This window comes from Scyliorhinus canicula, chromosome 9, assembly GCF_902713615.1.
Source record: "Scyliorhinus canicula chromosome 9, sScyCan1.1, whole genome shotgun sequence".
Taxonomy (NCBI): domain Eukaryota; kingdom Metazoa; phylum Chordata; class Chondrichthyes; order Carcharhiniformes; family Scyliorhinidae; genus Scyliorhinus; species Scyliorhinus canicula.
This window is the reverse complement of record NC_052154.1, coordinates 21,309,904-21,330,311: the sequence shown is the minus strand read 5'-3', so window position 1 is coordinate 21,330,311 and position 20,408 is coordinate 21,309,904. Positions and strand designations below refer to the sequence as shown.

At 44.5% G+C, this 20,408-nt stretch overlaps 1 protein-coding gene across 2 annotated transcripts in view; it reads left to right on the top strand.

Moving 5' to 3' along the window:
* LOC119971145 (calcium-transporting ATPase type 2C member 2-like) overlaps positions 1–20,408 on the top strand; it is a 138,242-nt gene that overhangs the window by 87,208 nt on the left and 30,626 nt on the right. For both annotated transcript variants that reach the window (XM_038806318.1, XM_038806317.1), the window contains exons 12-14: positions 14,505–14,629; positions 15,772–15,869; positions 17,554–17,655. In XM_038806318.1, coding sequence (XP_038662246.1) covers positions 14,505–14,629; positions 15,772–15,869; positions 17,554–17,655 — 325 coding nt within the window. The remainder of the gene's footprint in view (positions 1–14,504; positions 14,630–15,771; positions 15,870–17,553; positions 17,656–20,408) is intronic.

Below are 20,408 nucleotides of genomic sequence, written 5' to 3'. Positions count from 1 at the left end.
CCAGTGTGGTGGTACCTGCATGAATAGAACTCAATTTAGTTTGCAGTATCTTTGTGAAACTCTCCTCTTACCTATTTGAAACATTAGTCTGTGTTATTTTCTTTGTATTGAATTTGCAGCAGTACATGCAGTCATCTGTTCTCTGCATCAGATAAAATCCATGATTTCTCTCCGTAATGATTCAGAAGCACAAGAATTCCTTTCAATATATTGTTCAGTCTTGGCATTAGATTTTCAACTCCATTGATGGTAACAAACCCAGGAGTAAACTTTCCTTGATTAGAAATGGAACTTTGTATTCTTGTCTTACATGTGGAATGGTCAATAGTGATTATTTAAGCTGCCATAACCTATAGAATCAGAAGGAAAAAGGACAGGTAGTATGATTATGATAATTGATCAAGAACTAAAATGATGGAAGTTAGGATGTGCTGAACTAACCTCGAGTAGGCTAAGTTAATTCTTTTTGAGGGATTTAGGCCATGGATTGGCTGAGTATCAGGAGACCAAACTATAGTTATTGTTATGGGCCAGGGTTTAGAGAACCCCAAAGTGTATCATGGAGTTCACCTGACCCACAACTTTTAATAGATTGTGGTATGGGGAGCACAGGTGTGGTACAGCAGAAATCGAAAAGTATTTTTTAAAGCAAATCAATGTTTATTCTAAGAACTCAAGTTAACCTTTTTAAAACATACAGTGAACATCTTAGCAACCATTAATTTAAATACAACCCCCAAAGATACAACACTAAGTAATCCTTAATAAATTCCCAAACAACATCCAGAAGACAAAAGAAACACATTTTAACAGAAGCACATCAGTTTAAATTCACTACTGAGAACATTTATAATTCTAAAATGATCAACAGATAGTATTTTCATGGCAGAGTGAACAACAGTACACCTGCTTTGGCTGGCTTCAGCTCCAACACTGAAACAAAACCAAAAAAAACACAGACACACCCAAGCTTTTCTCAAAGTGAAACAAAAAAACCGAGCCAGAGCTCAGCTGCACCTACACTCTGACATCACTGCAGTAACATGAGCAGCCAAACATTTCTTAAAGTGACATTCTCATGACACCTCTCTCCAAGAAAAAAAATAAACCATCAACTGCAAGATGGTTTCATTTTTCACCTTCTCACTATCCTTTAAGAAATGCACGCAGTAAATATATATTTTTGTTTCAAAAAACAACATCCACAAACAGGTATAATAATATAGTCCAATTTTTTTGTTCTTCTTCCTCCAACTGGAATTGTTCGTGATTGACAGTCTCTTTGGACAAGAAGGTCTCTGCACGAACCATCCATTTCGCTACTCCTCGGCATGTCTCTTTAAAGTCAGATACTTTAGTTCAATCTGATCACAGAGTCCCTTGTAATCCTCCAACACAGGAGCATTGGTTATCACAGCTTTCAGGCAGTCAAATGCCTGTTGAAATTCCGCTGTCCACTGAAATTTTCGGCATTTCTTCAGCAAGTCCATCAGTGGAGCAATCACTCAACAAAACTTTTGCACAAATGTTCGATCAAATCCGCACATGCCAAGAAATTGCATTATTTCCCTTCACCTTGAGGAAACTCCCCAGTAATTTTTGTTTTCACATCCCATGGGACCATTCAACCCTGTCCGATTGTATGGCCAAGGAGAGTGACTTGTGCTTTTCCAAATTCACTTTTGGTTAGGTTTATAACCAAACCCGCCTCCTGAAGTTGATCGAATAACTCCATCAGATGTTTTAAATGTTCTTTCCATGTCTGGCTGAAAATTATCAGATCATCGATGTAGACCGCACAATTGGGTAATCCTGAAATGATTTTCTTAGTTAACTGTTGAAATGTGGCTGGTGCGTTTTTCTTGCCAAATGGCATAACATTGAATTGGTAGATACCATCTGGAGTCACAAAAGCTGAAATCTCCTTCGCCCTTTCGGATAAAGGTACCTGCCAATAACCCAGGGGTGGGCAAACTTTTCCGTGCAAGGGCCACATTCAGAAATTCACAATTTTAAAGGGCCGCATAGTATTAATAGTCCCGGTTGTAACCAATTAGCGTGCGGCATATACCTCAGCGCTTCCCCCAGCGGCATCCTGCCTTTAGCCCTCTTTATCTCTACTTTTCAAAAATGGCGCTTCACCCGGTTATGATTCTGGGCGCCTCATATAGAACATAGAACAGTACAGCACAGAACAGGCCCTTCGGCCCTCGATGTTGTGCCGAGCAATGATCACCCTACTCAAGTCAACGTATCCACCCTATACCAGTAACCCAACAGCCCCCCACATTAACCTTATTTAAAAAAAAAAATTTTTTTAACTTTTTAAAAAAAAGATTTTTTTTTTTAATGACTTGATCTTGGTGGGCCGCATAAAGACCTTTGGCGGGCCGCATGCGGCCCGCGGGCCATAGTTTTCCCACCCCTGCAATAACCTTTAAGTAAATCCAGTTTGGAAATAAAAGCTGATTGTCCTACTTTCTCAATGCAAACCTCCAAATGTGGGATAAGATAAGAGCCCGTTCTTGTAACTGCATTAACCTTGCTATAGTCCACACACAACCGTTGGGTACCATACGGTTTTGGTACCATCACTATGGGTGAGCTCCATTCGCTGCAACCCACTTCAATTATGCTATTTTTAAGCATACTCTCAATCTCTTTGTTAACCTGTGCCAATTTTAAAGGGTTAAATCTATATGGATGTTGTTTGATTGGAACAGCATTTCCCATATCTACATCATGTATAGCCAATTTAGTACTTCCCAATTTGTCTCTACAAACTTGCCCATATTATATCAATAACTCTTTCAGGTCAGTCCATTTTTCCTCTGGAAGGTAACTCAACAATTTATCCCAATTTTTAAGAACATCCTCATTTTCCAATTTAATTCAAGGTATATCAAATTCACAGTCATCTGGATTTGGTTCGTCACTTTGAGTTAGAATCATTAAAACCTCCTTTTTCTCTCCTTCCCTTTCAAAGTACCTCTTAAGCATATTCACATGACACACTCAGTGAATCTTCCTTCTATCTGGCGTTTTTCCCGCATAATTCACCTCACTTAATTTCCTTTCAATCTGATAAGATCCACAAAACCTTGCTTTTAAAGTTTCACCTACCACTGGTAGCAATACTAAAACTTTATCTCCACTGGCAAAACTACAAACTTTGGAGTTCTTGTCCACTACCTGTTTCTTCACATTTTGTGCAATTTTTAAATGCTGTCTAGCCAATTCACCTGCTCTATTTAATCGTTCCCTAAATTTTGACACATAATCCAATAATGTAATTTCCGATTTCTCATTCACCAATTTTTCCTTAATCAATTTAAGTGGTCCTCTTACCTCATGACCAAAACTTAGTTCAAAAGGACTGAATTTGGTTGACTCATTAGGTGCATCTATACTGCAGATGTAATCTATACTATTCTGCACTGTAAATTCTATGATTTAAAAAAAATTCTATGATAAATCCCTAATTGCAAACAGTACGAATGGAATTCCTTTATCCCAGTTCTCTGGATAATCTTGACAATAAGCCTTCAACATTGTCTTTAATGTCTGATACCACCTTTCTAACACTCCCTGTGGTTCTGGATGGTACGCAGCTGATTTAAATTGTTTTATTCCTAAACTATCCATAACTTCTTTGAATAACCTTGAGGTAAAATTCGATCCTTGATCCGATTGTATTTCTGTGGGTAGTCCATATCTAGTAAAGAATTTAAGTAACTCCTCCATAATCTTTTTGGCTGTAATATTATGTACTGGAATCGCCTCTGGAAACCTAGTAGACACGTCCATTATCGTCAAAAGATATTGATTCCCACTTTTTGTTCAGGAAGCGGTCCTGAGCAATCAATTAGGACCCTTGTAAAAGATTCCTCAAATGCTGAAATGGGTATTAAGGGCGCTGGTTTTATCACTGCTTGGGGTTTCCCTATCACTTGACTTGTGTGACATGATCGACAAAATTTAGCTATATCTTTATGTAGTCCAGGCCAATAAAAATGTTTTTGTATTTTAGCTTGAGTTTTCCTTACTCCCAAATGACCTCCCATTAGTACCTCATGTGCAATTCGCAACACCTCCTTTCTATACCCTACCGGCAATACTACTTGATGAACTTCTGCCCACTTTTCATCCGCCTGCATATGTAAAGGTCTCCATTTTCTCATCAAGACATCACTTTTATGATAATAACACTCTGGTATACACTCAGATTCCTCTTCCTTATATGCTTTTTGATACATACGTTTTATTTCTATATCTTTCTGTTGTAACTCCGCCAATTTTCCTGAACTAAAAGTATCCACCTCATCCTCCACCTGTTCTTGTTCTTTTACAACCATCTGATCAAAAATCGTTTCTGATAATTGCACTGCCACTTCATCTTCACTCTTTGATTTCTCCTCTTGTCTTAATCTGGGATTTTGTGACCTTGTTACTATACAATCCGGAAAAATCCCAGGATATTCGTCCTTCAACACTTCAGTTGTCTGATTTTCCACTGGTTTATGACCCACAGTAGGCATCACTCCCACTTGCGATCCAGCTATATCATTACCTAAGATAAACTGTGTTCCTGGACAAGATGGTTTCTCTATTACTCCTACTACCACTTCACCACTCTTCACTGGACTTTCCAACCTTACCTTATATAATGGAACGCTATTCCTCTCACCCTGAATTCCACATATTACCACCTTTTCTGGCAACATTCTTCCCAAACTACATAATTCCTCATCTCTTACCACTAAAGATTGACTAGCTTCCGTATCTCTTAAAATTGTGACTTCTTTACCTGCTCCTCCTGATATACATGAGTAAACTTTACCCACACAAGTAAATTCTTTAAAGAGATCTGGAACCTTCTTATCAATCACCTCTTGATCAGGCTGTACAATCTTTTGCACCTCCGTCGCTTCCCTTGGGCTTTCCTTTCCCACTCTATCAAACCCCACTGTCTTATCCTGTTTTACTACATCAGCCTTTGCACTGTTTTCTTCAGCCACCAACACTGTGACTTTACATGGCCTAGTTTATTACAGTGAAAACATTTGAAACTTTCCATGTATTTTCCACCCTCCTAGATTTCTTTTTTAATCTGAGGTACACTCTCCTTATTATCTCCCATCAGATCACCTTTGCCTCTACCACTTGAGTATTTCTCATGTCCCCAGTTTCTATCCCTCACAGGCTGAATCTGATGTCGGAAACCAAACTTTGATTTATGAACTAATTCATAATCATCTGCCATTTCGGTTGCTAATCTCGCAGTTTTAACCCTTTGCTCTTCCACATGAGTTCTCACTACATCAGGAATTGAATGTTTAAACTCCTCCAAAAGTATAATTTCTCCAAGATCTTCATACGTTTTGTCTATTTTCAAAGCATTTATCTACCGATCAAAATTACTCTGTTCCTTTCAAACCCCTTGAATGTTTGACCAAATTCTTTCCTTAAATTTATAAACCTTTGTCTGTCGGCTTCAGGCACTAGTTCATATGCACCTAAGATAGATTTTTTCACCTCCTCATACATCCCAGATACCTCCTCCGGTAGTGATGCAAACACTTCACTAGCCCTACCTACCAGATTTGTTTGAATCAGTAATACCCACATGTCCTGTGACCATTTAATTTGTTTAGCTACCTTCTCATATGAAATGAAAAAGGCTACCACCTCCTTCTTGTCAAACCTTGTCAATGCATGGACATATTTAAATAGATCCCCACCAAGCCTTCAACTACTTTTTTAAAATAAATTTAGATTAGCCAATTATTTTTTCCAATTAAGGGGCAATTTAGCATGGCCAGTCCACCTACTCTGCACATTTTTGGGTTGTGGGGGCGAAACCCACGCAGACACGGGGAGAACGTGCAAACTCCACACGGACAGTGACCCAGAGCCGGGATCGAACCTGGGACCTCAGCGCCGTGAGGCGGTTGTGCTAACCACTAGACCACCGTGCTGCCCCCAAGCCTTCAACTATGATACTCTTTCTCACTATCCTCATCACTATCATCCAATTGTACGTTTCCCTTTATGTCTGCCAATTTTAACTGACTCATGTTTCATGGCCATTTTCTGAAGTTCAACCTCTCTCTTTATTTTTTCGCTGATCTGAATCTCCCTTTCTCTTTCTTTTTGTTCTGCTAGGGCTATTCTTTCTTTTCTCCTTTCTTCTCTCTACTTATCTTTTTCCTCTCTATCTCTTTCATATTCAAGCTGCTTTAATTCTTTCTCATGTTCTATTTGTTTAATTTGTAACTGAATTTTTGCCATTTCCAATGAGTCAAACTGTATCTCAGGTAACTTTAAATGCTTTAAATGCTTAGCCACCGCCATAATTACCTCACCTTTTTTCATTTTGTCACGTAATATTAACTGCAATATTTTTGCCAAATCTAACAGTCTGCTTTTAGTCTCTGTCCATGAGGTACTGCATGTGACCGTCCACCCCCAAAACTTCAGAGCCTCTGAAAGAGCCATTGTCCACAACACACTCCCTACTTAAACTGGAATACAACACCTGAAAAGCACCCACAATATGCTCACCCCTCACTGTCTTTAAGTTCACTAAGCCAATCCAATAGATAGACTTTTATCCTGGACAAGCCCCCGTTTTGTTATGGGCCAGGGTTTAGAGAACTCCAAAGTGTATCATGGAGTTCATCTGACCCACAACTTTTAATAGATTGTGGTATGGGGAGCACATGGCCCACTCTACAGGTGTGGTACAGCAGAAATCGGGAAGTATTTTTTAAAGCAAAACAGTGTTTATTCTATGAACTCAAGTTAACCTTTTTAAAACATACAGTGAACATTTTAGCAACCATTAATTCAAATACAACCCCCAAAGAATAAAACACTAAGTAATCCTTAATAAATTCCCAAACAACATCTAGAAGACAATAGAAACACCTTTTAACAGAAGCACATCAGGTTTAAATTCACTACTGAGAACATTTATAATTCTGAATTCACCAAATGATCAAGAGATAGTCTTTTCATGGCAGAGTGAACAACAGTACACCTGCTTTGTCTGGCCTCAGCTCCAACACTGAAAGAAAACCATCACTGCAGTAACATGAGCAGCCAAACATTTCTTAAAGTGACATTCTCATGACAGCATATCTTAATATAAAGATAAAAGCAAATTATTGTGGATGCTGGAATCTAAAACAGAAAATGTTAGACCATCTCAGCAAGTCTTCATTAAAGTCTTCTTTAATGAAGTTCTTTGAAAATGTGGTATTCATATGGAGATCTAAGGGTCACAAAAATCAGTTATCGAGTTATTGGTAACTTGGGGTATGTCTTTTCCTTCCTCATTGCAGACTCTTAGTCACTTCAAAATTTTGGACTGTCGACTACCTACCTTCTTAGCTAAATAATTCACATTTGTTTATCTTGTAGAAAAGGGTGTAATAATTTTCAGTGGCTTATGGCAGCTATGTTATGAGTAATCACACTAAAATGTCCATCCAGAAGAATACTAATTGTTTAGCACAAAAGAGACCCATGTTTTTTAATGGCTTCTCTGGCTACGTAAATAGATGGCTACAGTCAGGTCAATGGTGAAGCCTGTGATCATGAATTCTCTTGAAAGAAAGCCTGTTGTAAATATCTGATTGCCAACACGGTCAACAGAAAATTGTAGAACATAGGAGCAGACATAGGCCATTCAGCCCATCGAGCCTGCCCCGCTATTCAATATGATCATCCACTTCAATGCCTATTTCCCCACAGTATCCCCATATCTGGTTCCATCATTGGCATTTAGAAATTTTTCAATCTCTACTGTAAACATACTCTGACTGAGCTTCCACAGTTTCTGGGGTAGTGAATTTCAAAGATTCACTACCCTCTTGAGTAAAGAAATTCTCCTTATCTCGGTCCTAAGTAGCTTCCCCCTTATTTTGAAATTGTATCTCTGGTCCTAGATATCCCAACAAGGCAACGCATGTACCTGCATCTACCTTGTCAATCCCATCAAGTATTTTTTAGGTTTCAGTATGATCAGCTCTCATTCTTCAAAACTCTAGAGAATACAGGTCCAGTTTCCCCAATCTCCCTTCATAGGGCAGACCTGCCATATCAGGAACAGGTGTGATGAACCTTTGTTACACTCCCTCCATTGCAATAAAATCCTTCCTGAGGGTCAAGAATTTCCTGGGCTCTGTAGCTAAACCCTTGCATTTCCTGAGCAGTTTCTTTTCTTAAGCGTTTGAAGAAGAGCTATAAACAAAAGTAAGGGATCTTTCAAGACTGTACCTGAAACCTCTTGGGAGTAATTAAGAATTTCTTAAGTTTAGGTTATAGTACCAGCAGAGGGCAGCAGAGCAGAGCTACTGATCAGCTGTTCTGGGGAAATTTGCATACGTGCAGTGCGGTCAGCCTAAGTTGAAGGTGAACCTGCGAAGAAGACCCAAGGAGTTTGAGTAAAGGCAAGCAACCAGCAGAGGGCAGCAGAGCAGAGCTACTGATCAGCTGTTCTGGGGAAATTTGCATACGTGCAGTGCGGTCAGCCTAAGTTGAAGGTGAACCTGCGAAGAAGGCCCAAGGAGTTTGAGTAAAGGCAAGCAACCAGCAGAGGGCAGCAGAGCAGAGCTACTGATCAGCTGTTCTGGGGAAATTTGCATACGTGCAGTGCGGTCAGCCTAAGTTGAAGGTGAACCTGCGAAGAAGACCCAAGGAGTTTGAGTAAAGGCAAGCAACCAGCAGAGGGCAGCAGAGCAGAGCTACTGATCAGCTGTTCTGGGGAAATTTGCATACGTGCAGTGCGGTCAGCCTAAGTTGAAGGTGAACCTGCGAAGAAGACCCAAGGAGTTTGAGTAAAGGCAAGCAACCAGCAGAGGGCAGCAGAGCAGAGCTACTGATCAGCTGTTCTGGGGAAATTTGCATACGTGCAGTGCGGTCAGCCTAAGTTGAAGGTGAACCTGCGAAGAAGGCCCAAGGAGTTTGAGTAAAGGCAAGCAACCAGCAGAGGGCAGCAGAGCAGAGCTACTGATCAGCTGTTCTGGGGAAATTTGCATACGTGCAGTGCGGTCAGCCTAAGTTGAAGGTGGTTTGTGGAGGGGCTGTTGGCAAGTGACAGTTAAACCCGAAACACTTTGTGAGTGTTTCCCACCCTACCTCCTCCTCGAACCAACCCCCCCACCCCACGGTGGTTGGGAAGCGGGAGCAGGGGCCTGTCGTGAAGGTGAGTGAGTGCCTTTAAATTTGCTTACCTTTCAGCGGGATCAGGGTTTGAGGTAATATCAGGTAAGCTCTTCCTTTCTTTTTCTTTTTCTTGTTTTTTTTTTTTAATCTAGAGGGGATGTCAGGGAAGGCAGTACAATGCTCCTCCTGCAGAATGTTTGAGGTGAGGGACGCCGTCAGTGTCCCTGCTGATTTCATCTGTGGGAAGTGCACCCAACTCCAGCTCCTCAAAAACCGTGTTAAGGACCTGGAGCTTGAGCTGGATGAACTTCGGATCATTCGGGAGGCAGAGGGGGTCATAGATAGGAGCTTCAGGGAAGTAGTTACACCAAAGACTGGAGATAGATGGGTAACTGTAAGAGGGACTGGGAAGAAGCAGTCAGTGCAGGGACCCCCTGCGGTCGTTCCCCTGAGTAACAAGTATACCGTTTTGGATACTTGTGGGGGGGGGGGACTTACCAGGGGTAAGCCATGGGGTACGGGCCTCTGGCACGGAGTCTGTCCCTGTTGCTCAGAAGGGAAGGGGGGAAAGGAGTAGAACATTAGTAATTGGGGACTCAATAGTCAGGGGCACAGATAGGAGATTTTGTGGGAGCGAGAGAGACTCACGTTTGGTATGTTGCCTCCCAGGTGCAAGGGTACGTGATGTCTCGGATCGTGTTTTCCGGGTCCTTAAGGGGGAGGGGGAGCAGCCCCAAGTCGTAGTCCACATTGGCACTAACGACATAGGTAGGAAAGGGGACAAGGATGTCAGGCAGGCCTTTAGGGAGCTAGGATGGAAGCTCAGAGCGAGAACAAACAGAGTTGTTATCTCTGGGTTGTTGCCCGTGCCACGTGATAGTGAGATGAGGAATAGGGAGAGAGAGCAATTAAACACGTGGCTACAGGGATGGTGCAGGCGGGAGGGATTCAGATTTCTGGATAACTGGGGCTCTTTCTGGGGAAGGTGGGACCTCTATAGACAGGATGGTCTACATCTGAACCTGAGGGGCACCAATATCCTGGGGGGGAGATTTGTTAGTACTCTTTGGGGGGGTTTAAACTAATTCAGCAGGGGCATGGGAACCTGGATTGTAGTTTTGGGGTGCGAGAGATTGAGAGTAGAGAGGTCAGGAGCACAGTTTTGACTTCGCAGGAGGGCGGCAGTGTTCAGGTCTGTGGTTTGAAGTGTGTCTATTTCAATGCCAGGAGTATACGAAATAAGGTAGGGGAACTGGCAGCATGGGTTGGTACCTGGGACTTCGATGTTGTGGCCATTTCAGAGACATGGATAGAGCAGGGACAGGAATGGTTGTTGCAGGTTCCGGGGTTTAGGTGCTTTAGTAAGGTCAGAGAAGGGGGCAAAAGAGGGGGAGGTGTGGCGCTGCTAGTCAAGGACAGTATTACGGTGGTAGAAAGGATGCAAGATGGGGACTCTTCTTCCGAGGTAGTATGGGCTGAGGTTAGAAACAGGAAAGGAGAGGTCACCCTGTTGGGAGTTTTCTATAGGCCACCTAATAGTTCTAGAGATGTAGAGGAAAGGATGGCGAAGATGATTCTGGAAAAGAGCGAAAGTAACAGGGTAGTTGTTATGGGAGACTTTAACTTTCCTAATATTGACTGGAAAAGATATAGTTCGAGTACATTGGATGGGTTGTTCTTTGTACAATGTGTGCAGGAGGGTTTTCTGACACAATATGTTGACAGGCCAACAAGAGGTGAGGCCACTTTGGATTTGGTTTTGGGTAATGAACCAGGCCAGGTGTTAGATCTGGAGGTAGGTGAACACTTTGGAGACAGTGACCACAATTCGGTGACCTTTACGTTAGTGATGGAAAGGGATAAGTATACCCCGCAGAGCAAGAGTTATAGCTGGGGGAAGGGCAATTATGATGCCATTAGACATGACTTAGGATGTGTTGGTTGGAGAAGTAGGCTGCAAGGGTTGGGCACACTGGATATGTGGAGCTTGTTCAAGGAACAGCTATTGCATGTTCTTGATAAGTACGTACCAGTCAGGCAGGGAGGAAGGGGTCGAGCGAGGGAACCGTGGTTTACCAAAGAAGTGGAATCTCTTGTTAAGAGGAAGAAGGAGGCCTATGTGAAGATGAGGCGTGAAGTTTCAGTTGGGGCGCTTGATAGTTACAAGGAAGCGAGGAAGGATCTAAAGAGAGAGCTGAGACGAGCAAGGAGGGGACATGAGAAGTCTTTGGCAGGTAGGATCAAGGAAAACCCAAAAGCTTTCTATAGGTATGTCAGGAATAAAAGAATGACTAGGGTAAGAGTAGGGCCAGTCAAGGACAGTGGTGGGAAGTTGTGTGTGGAGGCTGAGGAGATAAGCGAGATACTAAATGAATACTTTTCGTCAGTATTCACTCAAGAAAAAGATAATATTGTGGAGGAGAATGCTGAGACCCAGGCTATTAGAATAGATGGCATTGAGGTGCGTAGGGAAGAAGTGTTGGCAATTCTGGACAAGGTGAAAATAGATAAGTCCCCGGGGCCGGATGGGATTTATCCTAGGATTCTCTGGGAAGCCAGGGAAGAGATTGCTGAGCCTTTGGCTTTGATTTTTAGGTCATCATTGGCTACAGGAATAGTGCCAGAGGACTGGAGGATAGCAAATGTGGTCCCTTTGTTCAAGAAGGGGAGTAGAGATAACCCCGGTAACTATAGGCCGGTGAGCCTAACGTCTGTGGTGGGTAAAGTCTTGGAGAGGATTATAAAAGATACGATTTATAATCATCTAGATAGGAATAATATGATTAGGGATAGTCAGCATGGTTTTGTGAAGGGTAGGTCATGCCTCACAAACCTTATCGAGTTCTTTGAGAAGGTGACTGAACAGGTAGACGAGGGTAGAGCAGTTGATGTGGTGTATATGGATTTCAGTAAAGCGTTTGATAAGGTTCCCCACGGTCGGCTATTGCAGAAAATACGGAGGCTGGGGATTGAGGGTGATTTAGAGATGTGGATCAGAAATTGGCTGGTTGAAAGAAGACAGAGAGTGGTAGTTGATGGGAAATGTTCAGAATGGAGTTCAGTTACGAGTGGCGTACCACAAGGTTCTGTTCTGGGGCCGTTGCTGTTTGTCATTTTTATAAATGACCTAGAGGAGGGCGCAGAAAGATGGGTGAGTAAATTTGCAGACGACACTAAAGTCGGTGGAGTTGTAGACAGTGCGGAAGGATGTTGCAGGTTACAGAGGGACATAGATAAGCTGCAGAGCTGGGCTGAGAGGTGGCAAATGGAGTTTAATGTGGAGAAGTGTGAGGTGATTCACTTTGGAAAGAATAACAGGAATGCGGAATATTTGGCTAATGGTAAAATTCTTGGTAGTGTGGATGAGCAGAGGGATCTCGGTGTCCATGTACATAGATCCCTGAAAGTTGCCACCCAGGTTGATAGGGTTGTGAAGAAGGCCTATGGTGTGTTGGCCTTTATTGGTAGAGGGATTGAGTTCCGGAGCCATGAGGTCATGATGCAGCTGTACCAAACTCTGGTACGGCCGCATTTGGAGTATTGCGTACAGTTCTGGTCGCCTCATTATAGGAAGGACGTGGAAGCTTTGGAACGGGTGCAGAGGAGATTTACCAGGATGTTGCCTGGTATGGAGGGAAAATCTTATGAGGAAAGGCTGATGGACTTGAGGTTGTTTTCGTTAGAGAGAAGAAGGTTAAGAGGTGACTTAATAGAGGCATACAAAATGATCAGAGGGTTAGATAGGGTGGACAGCGAGAGCCTTCTCCCGCGGATGGAGGTGGCTAGCACGAGGGGACATAGCCTTAAATTGAGGGGTAATAGATATAGGACAGAGGTCAGAGGTGGGTTTTTTACGCAAAGAGTGGTGAGGCCGTGGAATGCCCTACCTGCAACAGTAGTGAACTCGCCAACATTGAGGGCATTTAAAAATTTATTGGATAAGCATATGGATGATAAGGGCATAGTGTAGGTTAGATGGCCTTTAGTTTTTTTTTCCATGTCGGTGCAACATCGAGGGCCGAAGGGCCTGTACTGCGCTGTATCGTTCTATGTTCTATGTACAGGAGGTTGCGACAGTAAAAGATGCAGCGGGATAAATGGATTGCATTTAGAGCCAAGGGCAAGGCAGTTGTCAGGAAATTAGCTTAAATAGTTTGCTTGTTAGTGAAAGTCTGATGTCATTCATATCAAAAGTGATTCCTCTCAGCTGATTCCATTGACTAATAGATAGGGATATAACTGCAGTGAAAAAGTGACAAGCTAGTCCCCAAGTTGTATTAGAAACATAAATTACAAATTAATAAAAGATGTAGGGGTAAATTCTCCACTGGCAGAATTCTCCGTTCCATTGGCAGCGCATCCCCGCCTATGGGTTTCCCGGTGCTGGCAATGGCGTACCGTCGGGAACACGTGGCTGGGGAGGCGCAGAATTCACCCCCTAGTATTTCTGTATTCCTCTGTAAAGTATCTGATCTTGGCTACAACACAAGAGGGATGTTATTGCTGTTGAATGGATGCAAAGTGAAACTATAGAGTCAGCCGGGAAAATATCAAAGTAGTTGCATATGTTCTCTTTTAGAAAGGAGGATTCTTAATAGGCTGAACAGAAATGTTGTAAATGATAAGAAGATGGGTTAAATTTCAAATAAATCATTCACATTTATGCAAGTAATTATTACAGAATTAAATAGATCAGGTCATTTGTGGGTTAAAACCAGGGAAGGAAATTAGCATTGGAAGCTGACAGATTTTGTAAAACCCATCCAATTTACAAAATCTTTTTTGAAGAAAGGAACTTAATATGCAACTACTTTGATCTTATCCCCTACTATATCCCCTCTTTTGTTATTTCCTCCCATAGTCCAAAGGCATGGAGGTTAGGGGGATCGGCCATGATAAATTGCCCTTTGTGACCAAAAAAAGGTTAGGAGGGGTTATTGGGTTACGGGGATAGGGTGGAAGTGAGGCTGTAAGTGGGTCGGTGCAGACTCGATGGGCCAAATGGCCTCCTTCTGCACTGTATGTTCTATGTTATATTCCTAATATGGGACCAACATATGGCTCTATCCCCACAACATGAGTTGGAAAGCAACTAGAGATTGGCAACGAACGCTACCAAGTTGGTGTTGGCCAAATCATGAAACCAAGAACAAATTAGTGAATTGTTGGCCCTTCTTTCCACCATTTTCTACGATTCCTGCTTCTGTTTGCTGTTCAGTGACCAACTCTCCCCCCCCCCCCCCCCCCCCCCACGGTAAAATGCACATATGCACTTGAGTATATGAATAGGATCAATCCTAGCTGTAACATGGCTTCTTGTTTTATGTTCATAGCCTGGCAGTTGCAGCTATTCCAGAAGGCCTACCAATTGTTGTAACGGTAACATTAGCACTAGGTGTAATTAGAATGTCAAAGAAGAAAGTCATAATAAAGAAACTTCCTGTTGTAGAAACATTAGGTAAGTCAACAAAATTAATTTATTTAATTTAATTTTAAGTTACTAAACTTAATATCATGGATATATTTTCTTTGGCATAATTTGATTTGCTCTACATTCATTTAAAAAAACAACCACTGTTCAAGACGCAGCAGAGTCGATTAATTTAAGATATATATTTTACATGTTTGTATTGCTCAACAAAAATTGTAAATGAAATTTCTACTTTTCATTCATCTTGATATGTACAGAGTTCTTCATATTTGAATGGCCAAGAAAGGTCTAGAACCAAAAGAGAAAACGGTGGAAAATCTCAGCAGGCTTGGCAGCAGCTGGAAGGAGAGAAAAGAGCTAACATTTTGAGTCCAGATGGCCCTTTGTCAAAGATGATAGGCATAGAAAGTGGGTATATTTATACTGTAGGGTGAGGGAATGAAAGATGAGTCATAGCCACAGAAACCAAGGGAAAAGAGTGCTAATGGCATTCCCCAGCGAGAATAAAAGGTGTGAAAGGCCAAACAGCAGAGTAACTAAAATCAGAGGGTAAGATGTGACAGATGTAGATGTGGGGGAGGGGGGACATGGGTGGGAGAGAGGTAGAATGAGAAAAAGGGGAAGCAAAGGGGAGAAAAGGTAATGAAAGAGGGGATACGATAAGGGGAAAGAGTGGGGGGGAAATACATATAAAGAAAGACAAGAAAGAAATAAACGGTAAAAGACAGTTAAAATGAAATAAAATGAAAACAAAGCGGTCAAGGTGGAAGAGTTAATCATCTGAAGTTGTTGAATTTGATGTTGACACCTGAAGGCTTTAGCGTGCCTAACCGGAAGATGAGATGCTGTTCCACCAGTTTATGTTGAGCTTCACTTGAACATTGTAGCAGGCCAAGAACAGACATGTGGGCATGGGAGCAAGGTCTTGTGTTTAAATGGCAAGCAACGGGAAGGTCCGGGTCCTGAATGCGCACAGACCGAAGGTGCTCAGCAAAGCGATCACCAGTCTACATTTGGTGTCTCCGACATAGAGGAGACCACACTAGAAAGATCTAGAACTCTGTGTTAATAACTTAATTTCTAAACTAATTCTTGAATTTAGTATATGGCCAGAATTAAGTACTGTTTCTAATACAATGCAATTACCAGTTACTCTTTTTAAATAATAGGTTGTTGTAATGTTATCTGTTCTGATAAGACTGGCACCTTAACAACCAATGAGATGACTGTAACACAATTGGTTACCTCAGATGGAATACATGCAGAGGTGGGTATTAAAGTACCTTGTACTCTAAATTTAATAAGGATTTTACAGTTTATTATTACAGAATGTTTGGAGGAAACCTATCACAATTTATCCACATATCAAACTTTGGGATCAAGTAGATGGCCCCCCTAAACTGGACCTGGGGGGGGCTGGCATTGCCCAACCTCTGTGGGTACTACTGGGCTGCCAACTGGTTGCGTAAGTGGGTAATGGACGGGGCAGGGGCAGCATGGAAGAGGATGGAGATGGCGTCCTGCGTGGACACGAGCCTGGAGGCGCTGGTAACGGCACCGTTGCCGCTCCCTCCAACGAGGTATACCACGAGCCCGGTGGTGGCGGCTACCCTCAAAATTTGGGGGCAATGGAGACAGCATAGGAGGGAGGTGGGGGGCTCGATGGAGTCCCCGATTCGGGGGAACCACCGGTTTGTTCCAGGGAGCATCGATGGCGGGTTTCTGGGCTGGCACAGTGTAGGTATTAGGAGGTTGAGGGACCTGTTTGTGGATGGGAGGTTCGCGAGCCTGGGTGAGTTAGAGGGGAAGTTTGGGCTCCCCCCGGGGATTATGTTTAGGTACATGCAGGTTAGGCCGTTTGCCTGGTGGCAGGTGGAGGGGTTCCCTCTGCTGCCCCCATGTGGGGACGGGACAGGGTGCTCTCGGGGGTGTGGGTTGGAGGGGGGAGGATTTCGGACGTGTACCACGTCATGCAGGAGGTGGATGAGGCCTCAGTAGAGGAGCTGAAGGGTAAATGGGAGGAGGAGCTGGGTGAAGAGATTGAGGAGGGGACGTGGGCAGATGCCCTGGAAAGAGTGAATTCCTCCTCTTCCTGTGCGAAGCTTAGCCTCATGCAGTTCGAGATGCTGCACAGGGCCCACATGACTGGGACAAGGATGAGTAGGTTTTTCGGGGGCGAAGACAGGTGTGCTAGGTGCTCGAGGAGCCCAGCGAACCACGGCCATATGTTCTGGGCATGCCCAGCGCGGGAGGAGTTTTGGAAGGGGGTAACAAGGATGGTGTCGAGGGTGGTAGGATCCAGGGTCAAGCCACCCCTCTCAATTTTTGGGGTTGCAGTGGAGTCGGGAGTGCAGGAGGCGAAAGAGGCCGGTGTTCTGGCCTTTGCGTCCCTCGTAGCCCGGCGGAGGATCTTGCTTCAATGGAAGGATGCGAGGCCCCCGAGCGTGGAGGCCTGGATCAATGATATGGCGGGGTTCATCAAGTTGGAGAAGGTGAAAATTGCCCTGAGGGGATCAGTACAGGGGTTCTTTAGGCGGTGGCAGCCTTTCCTGGACTTCCTGGCAGAACGGTTGGATAATAGGCCGGCAGCAGCAGCAACCCGGGGTTGGGGGAGGGTGGGAGGGAGAGGAGGGTGGGGGGGAGGGGGAGGGGGTGGGGCGGGGGGGGGGTTTGTTTCGGGAAAAGGGAGAAATGTGTATATGTGTTTATTGGATATGCCGGGTGTTTATCTATCTCTCCTTTTTGTAGTTACTGGGAGGCGGGGAGTTTGGTTTTGGGGGTCAGTGTGTTTTTCTTTTTGTTGTTAATATTGCTTTCTTGGTGTTATTTTCTGTTTTGGATATGTTTTTGAAAATCTCAATAAAAATTATTTTTTTAAAAAATAGGTTGAATCTAATTTATTTATATTATAACCTGTGAAAACGTAGCAAATTAAATTTGATTTGTTGCAGGTATCTGGTACAGGATACAATGGAATTGGCAATGTATGTTTATCGGCCAGTGGAGAAATAGCAAAGGAATTCTCCAACGTGTCTGTAGGAAAACTGGTTGAAGTGAGTTCATTTTAATTCATTGTTAGAATGTGGGTGTTGCTGGCACGGTCAGCATTTATTGTCCAATCCTTGTTGCCCTCAAGAAGATGGTGGTAGGCATTCTTCTTGAACTGTTGCTATCCGTGTGGAGCAGATATTCCCACAAATGCTGCTTTGATGTGAAAGACAGTCAATCCCACCTCACCTCTGAAATCTAGCTCCAGTGTAGAATTTTGGAGCAAGGCTGTAATGAGGCCTTGAACCAAGTGGCAGTGGTTGAACCCAGAAGGTGGAATTTTCCAATATTTCTTTTCAAAGTGTCGGTCCCGGCGAGAGAACCGGGAAGCATCCCGTCATCGGCGCCGACGGAAAAAGGCGCTGGATGTGTGAGTGGGTCGTTTCTTTTAAACACCTCCCCAGCACTTGTTCCATCTGCCGTTGGGGGGGGGGGGGGGGGGGGGGGGGGGTGGCTGCCAGGAAGACAGCAACACATTTCATGGATGGATGGCGTCGAGAAGAGGTGTGATATCCTCTACCCACGATCGGGCAGATGTCCAGCAATTAAGGTCACCAACCCCGCCTGGGAGGCTGTTGCTGCAATAGTGAGTGCCACCTCGCTCCATATGGACGATAAGGGAATAGTGTAGAGGGACTTTAGAAGGGCTTCACAGGACGGTGCAACATCGTGGGCCGAAGGGCCTGTACTGCGCTGTAATGTTCTATGTTCGAGAAGAGGCCTAAAGTGCCAAATGAGGATGATTAGCTTTCTTCGTGTAGCCAGGATATGTCAGCCTCCTCATGTCTCCCATTGCACCTCTTAATACACCCAACACACCTCCATGGCGATCTCTCTCCCAGCCATCTCACGGGCATCCCAACACTTGTCACGTCACCCTCTCCACACCACACTCCCCATGGAACCCCAACCCAGTGGATAATCAGCTCCTCCAGAGGTGAATGTACATTTTTGGGGACCTCGCGTCACGCCACCCACCCTCTGGTGACATGGCAGCCAACCCAATGGCATCGAGCCTCACCCTCAATGATCGTTCCCACTGGCTGCTGCTCCCAGATTCCCCGAGACTCAATGCCGCCATTGTCTAGCCTTTTTTGTTCCTACCGACTGCTGCTCTGTTCACCACTCGGCTCTTATTCAGGTGGCCGGGCCTCGAGCCTTGATGATCAACGACTGCATGTGCTCCTGGTTGGTTGTGTGCTGCTGCTGGCTATCTGGCCTCTGCTGAGTCCCTGGCAAATGACGTGCCCATGGGTACTGTCATCCTAGAGCTGCTGGAGCTGGAAAGGCAGAGCCATAAGCATCAGGAATGGATGACAGCATCCCTTCTTGGATGGCAAGGCCAACTGGAGGGGTCCCATTCCCTTCTGTCCGAGGAGATGGTACTGTTACTCCAACGCAACAAAGCCAACACTGCAACAGTGGCATCCACTGTGGAGATCATGACACAGGATGTGCACTCCATGGGCAGGGATGTCCGCTCCATGGTTCTGCTCATGACCTTCATGGCTGAGGACATGAGCTCTATGATGCAGGGCTTCAACTGCATGGTGCAGGTACTAGTGCAAATCCACGAGTGTCAGCACCAGCAGACATGGGGGGGGCTTCTGAATCTCATTCCAGCTGCCCCTCTATTCCATGGAGACGCCCAGGGGCTCCCAGGTACCCATAGGCAACATAGGGTGTGGAAGTCAGAAGGCTGACTCAACCTCAGCTGTGGATCCTGGGGATACAGCTAGACATAGCAAGAAGGTGAGGAAGAGAAACAAACTATAAGCACCTCGTGGGCACGGATGAACCTCGGCACTAGTAGAGAAAGTATATCATTTTAATAACTAGTTAGCATTTAAAATCACTTTAATCATACATAACGAATCTCCACAATGTCACATTATTGTGCCAATGCTCCAGAAATTGCTGCCTAAACCCGGTGTATCATCCCTATGGCGTGTGGGAACGGCAGCACTATATTACTCTGACCTCCCACACTGACAACATAGTAATGCCGCGTCGCTCCTGATGCAGGCCACCCCAGCCCCACCCCCACCCCACATCAACCATCAGTCCTCTCATTTCTCCCAGCACTCTGTGGTTATGCGGATGCCAAGGGAAGAAAATGTCTTGACAGTCTGTCCACCTTGTCAGGGAAAAACACCGGACAAATAACTTTGGAGGACACAGTAACAGCTGAGATGTGCCATTCAGCCTCTCAGCCCGTCAAAATCAGCCCGTTTAATGGCAGGTCGCATTCAGCATTGTCAGGCAGGCTGAGGATGCGAGGAGCATCGCTCTGTCCTCACTGCAAGTCATCACCATTCTCCTGCAGCGCCTAGCCATTCGCTTTAGCACGCTGCCCATGACTGTAGCTGCAATCACAATGACCTCCCGCAGGCACCATAGTAGTGAGAGGATGTCAGACCTTGGGTGGGAGAGGTCTTCACATCCTAGTCCTGATTGTCCCCAAATCGAGAGACGATGAGGGAATCCCTAACCCGAAATCCCTAGCACTGCGGCCATCACCTGATATCCTTCCGCCATCTCCCCCACAGGTTGCCCCTTGCTGCCCTCCTCCACAATGCTAATCATCCTTGGAGAAGTAGCGCTCCTCCATCTCCTCCCCGTCAAGCTGCTCTCCATGCTGCAGGGCCAGGATGCACAGAGCGCAGAAGACCACTATGATGTGGGATCTGTAACCTCCCTTTATGCACATGTGTGCGGCAGACTGGAATATGCCACACGGGTCATTCGTGTTGCCCTA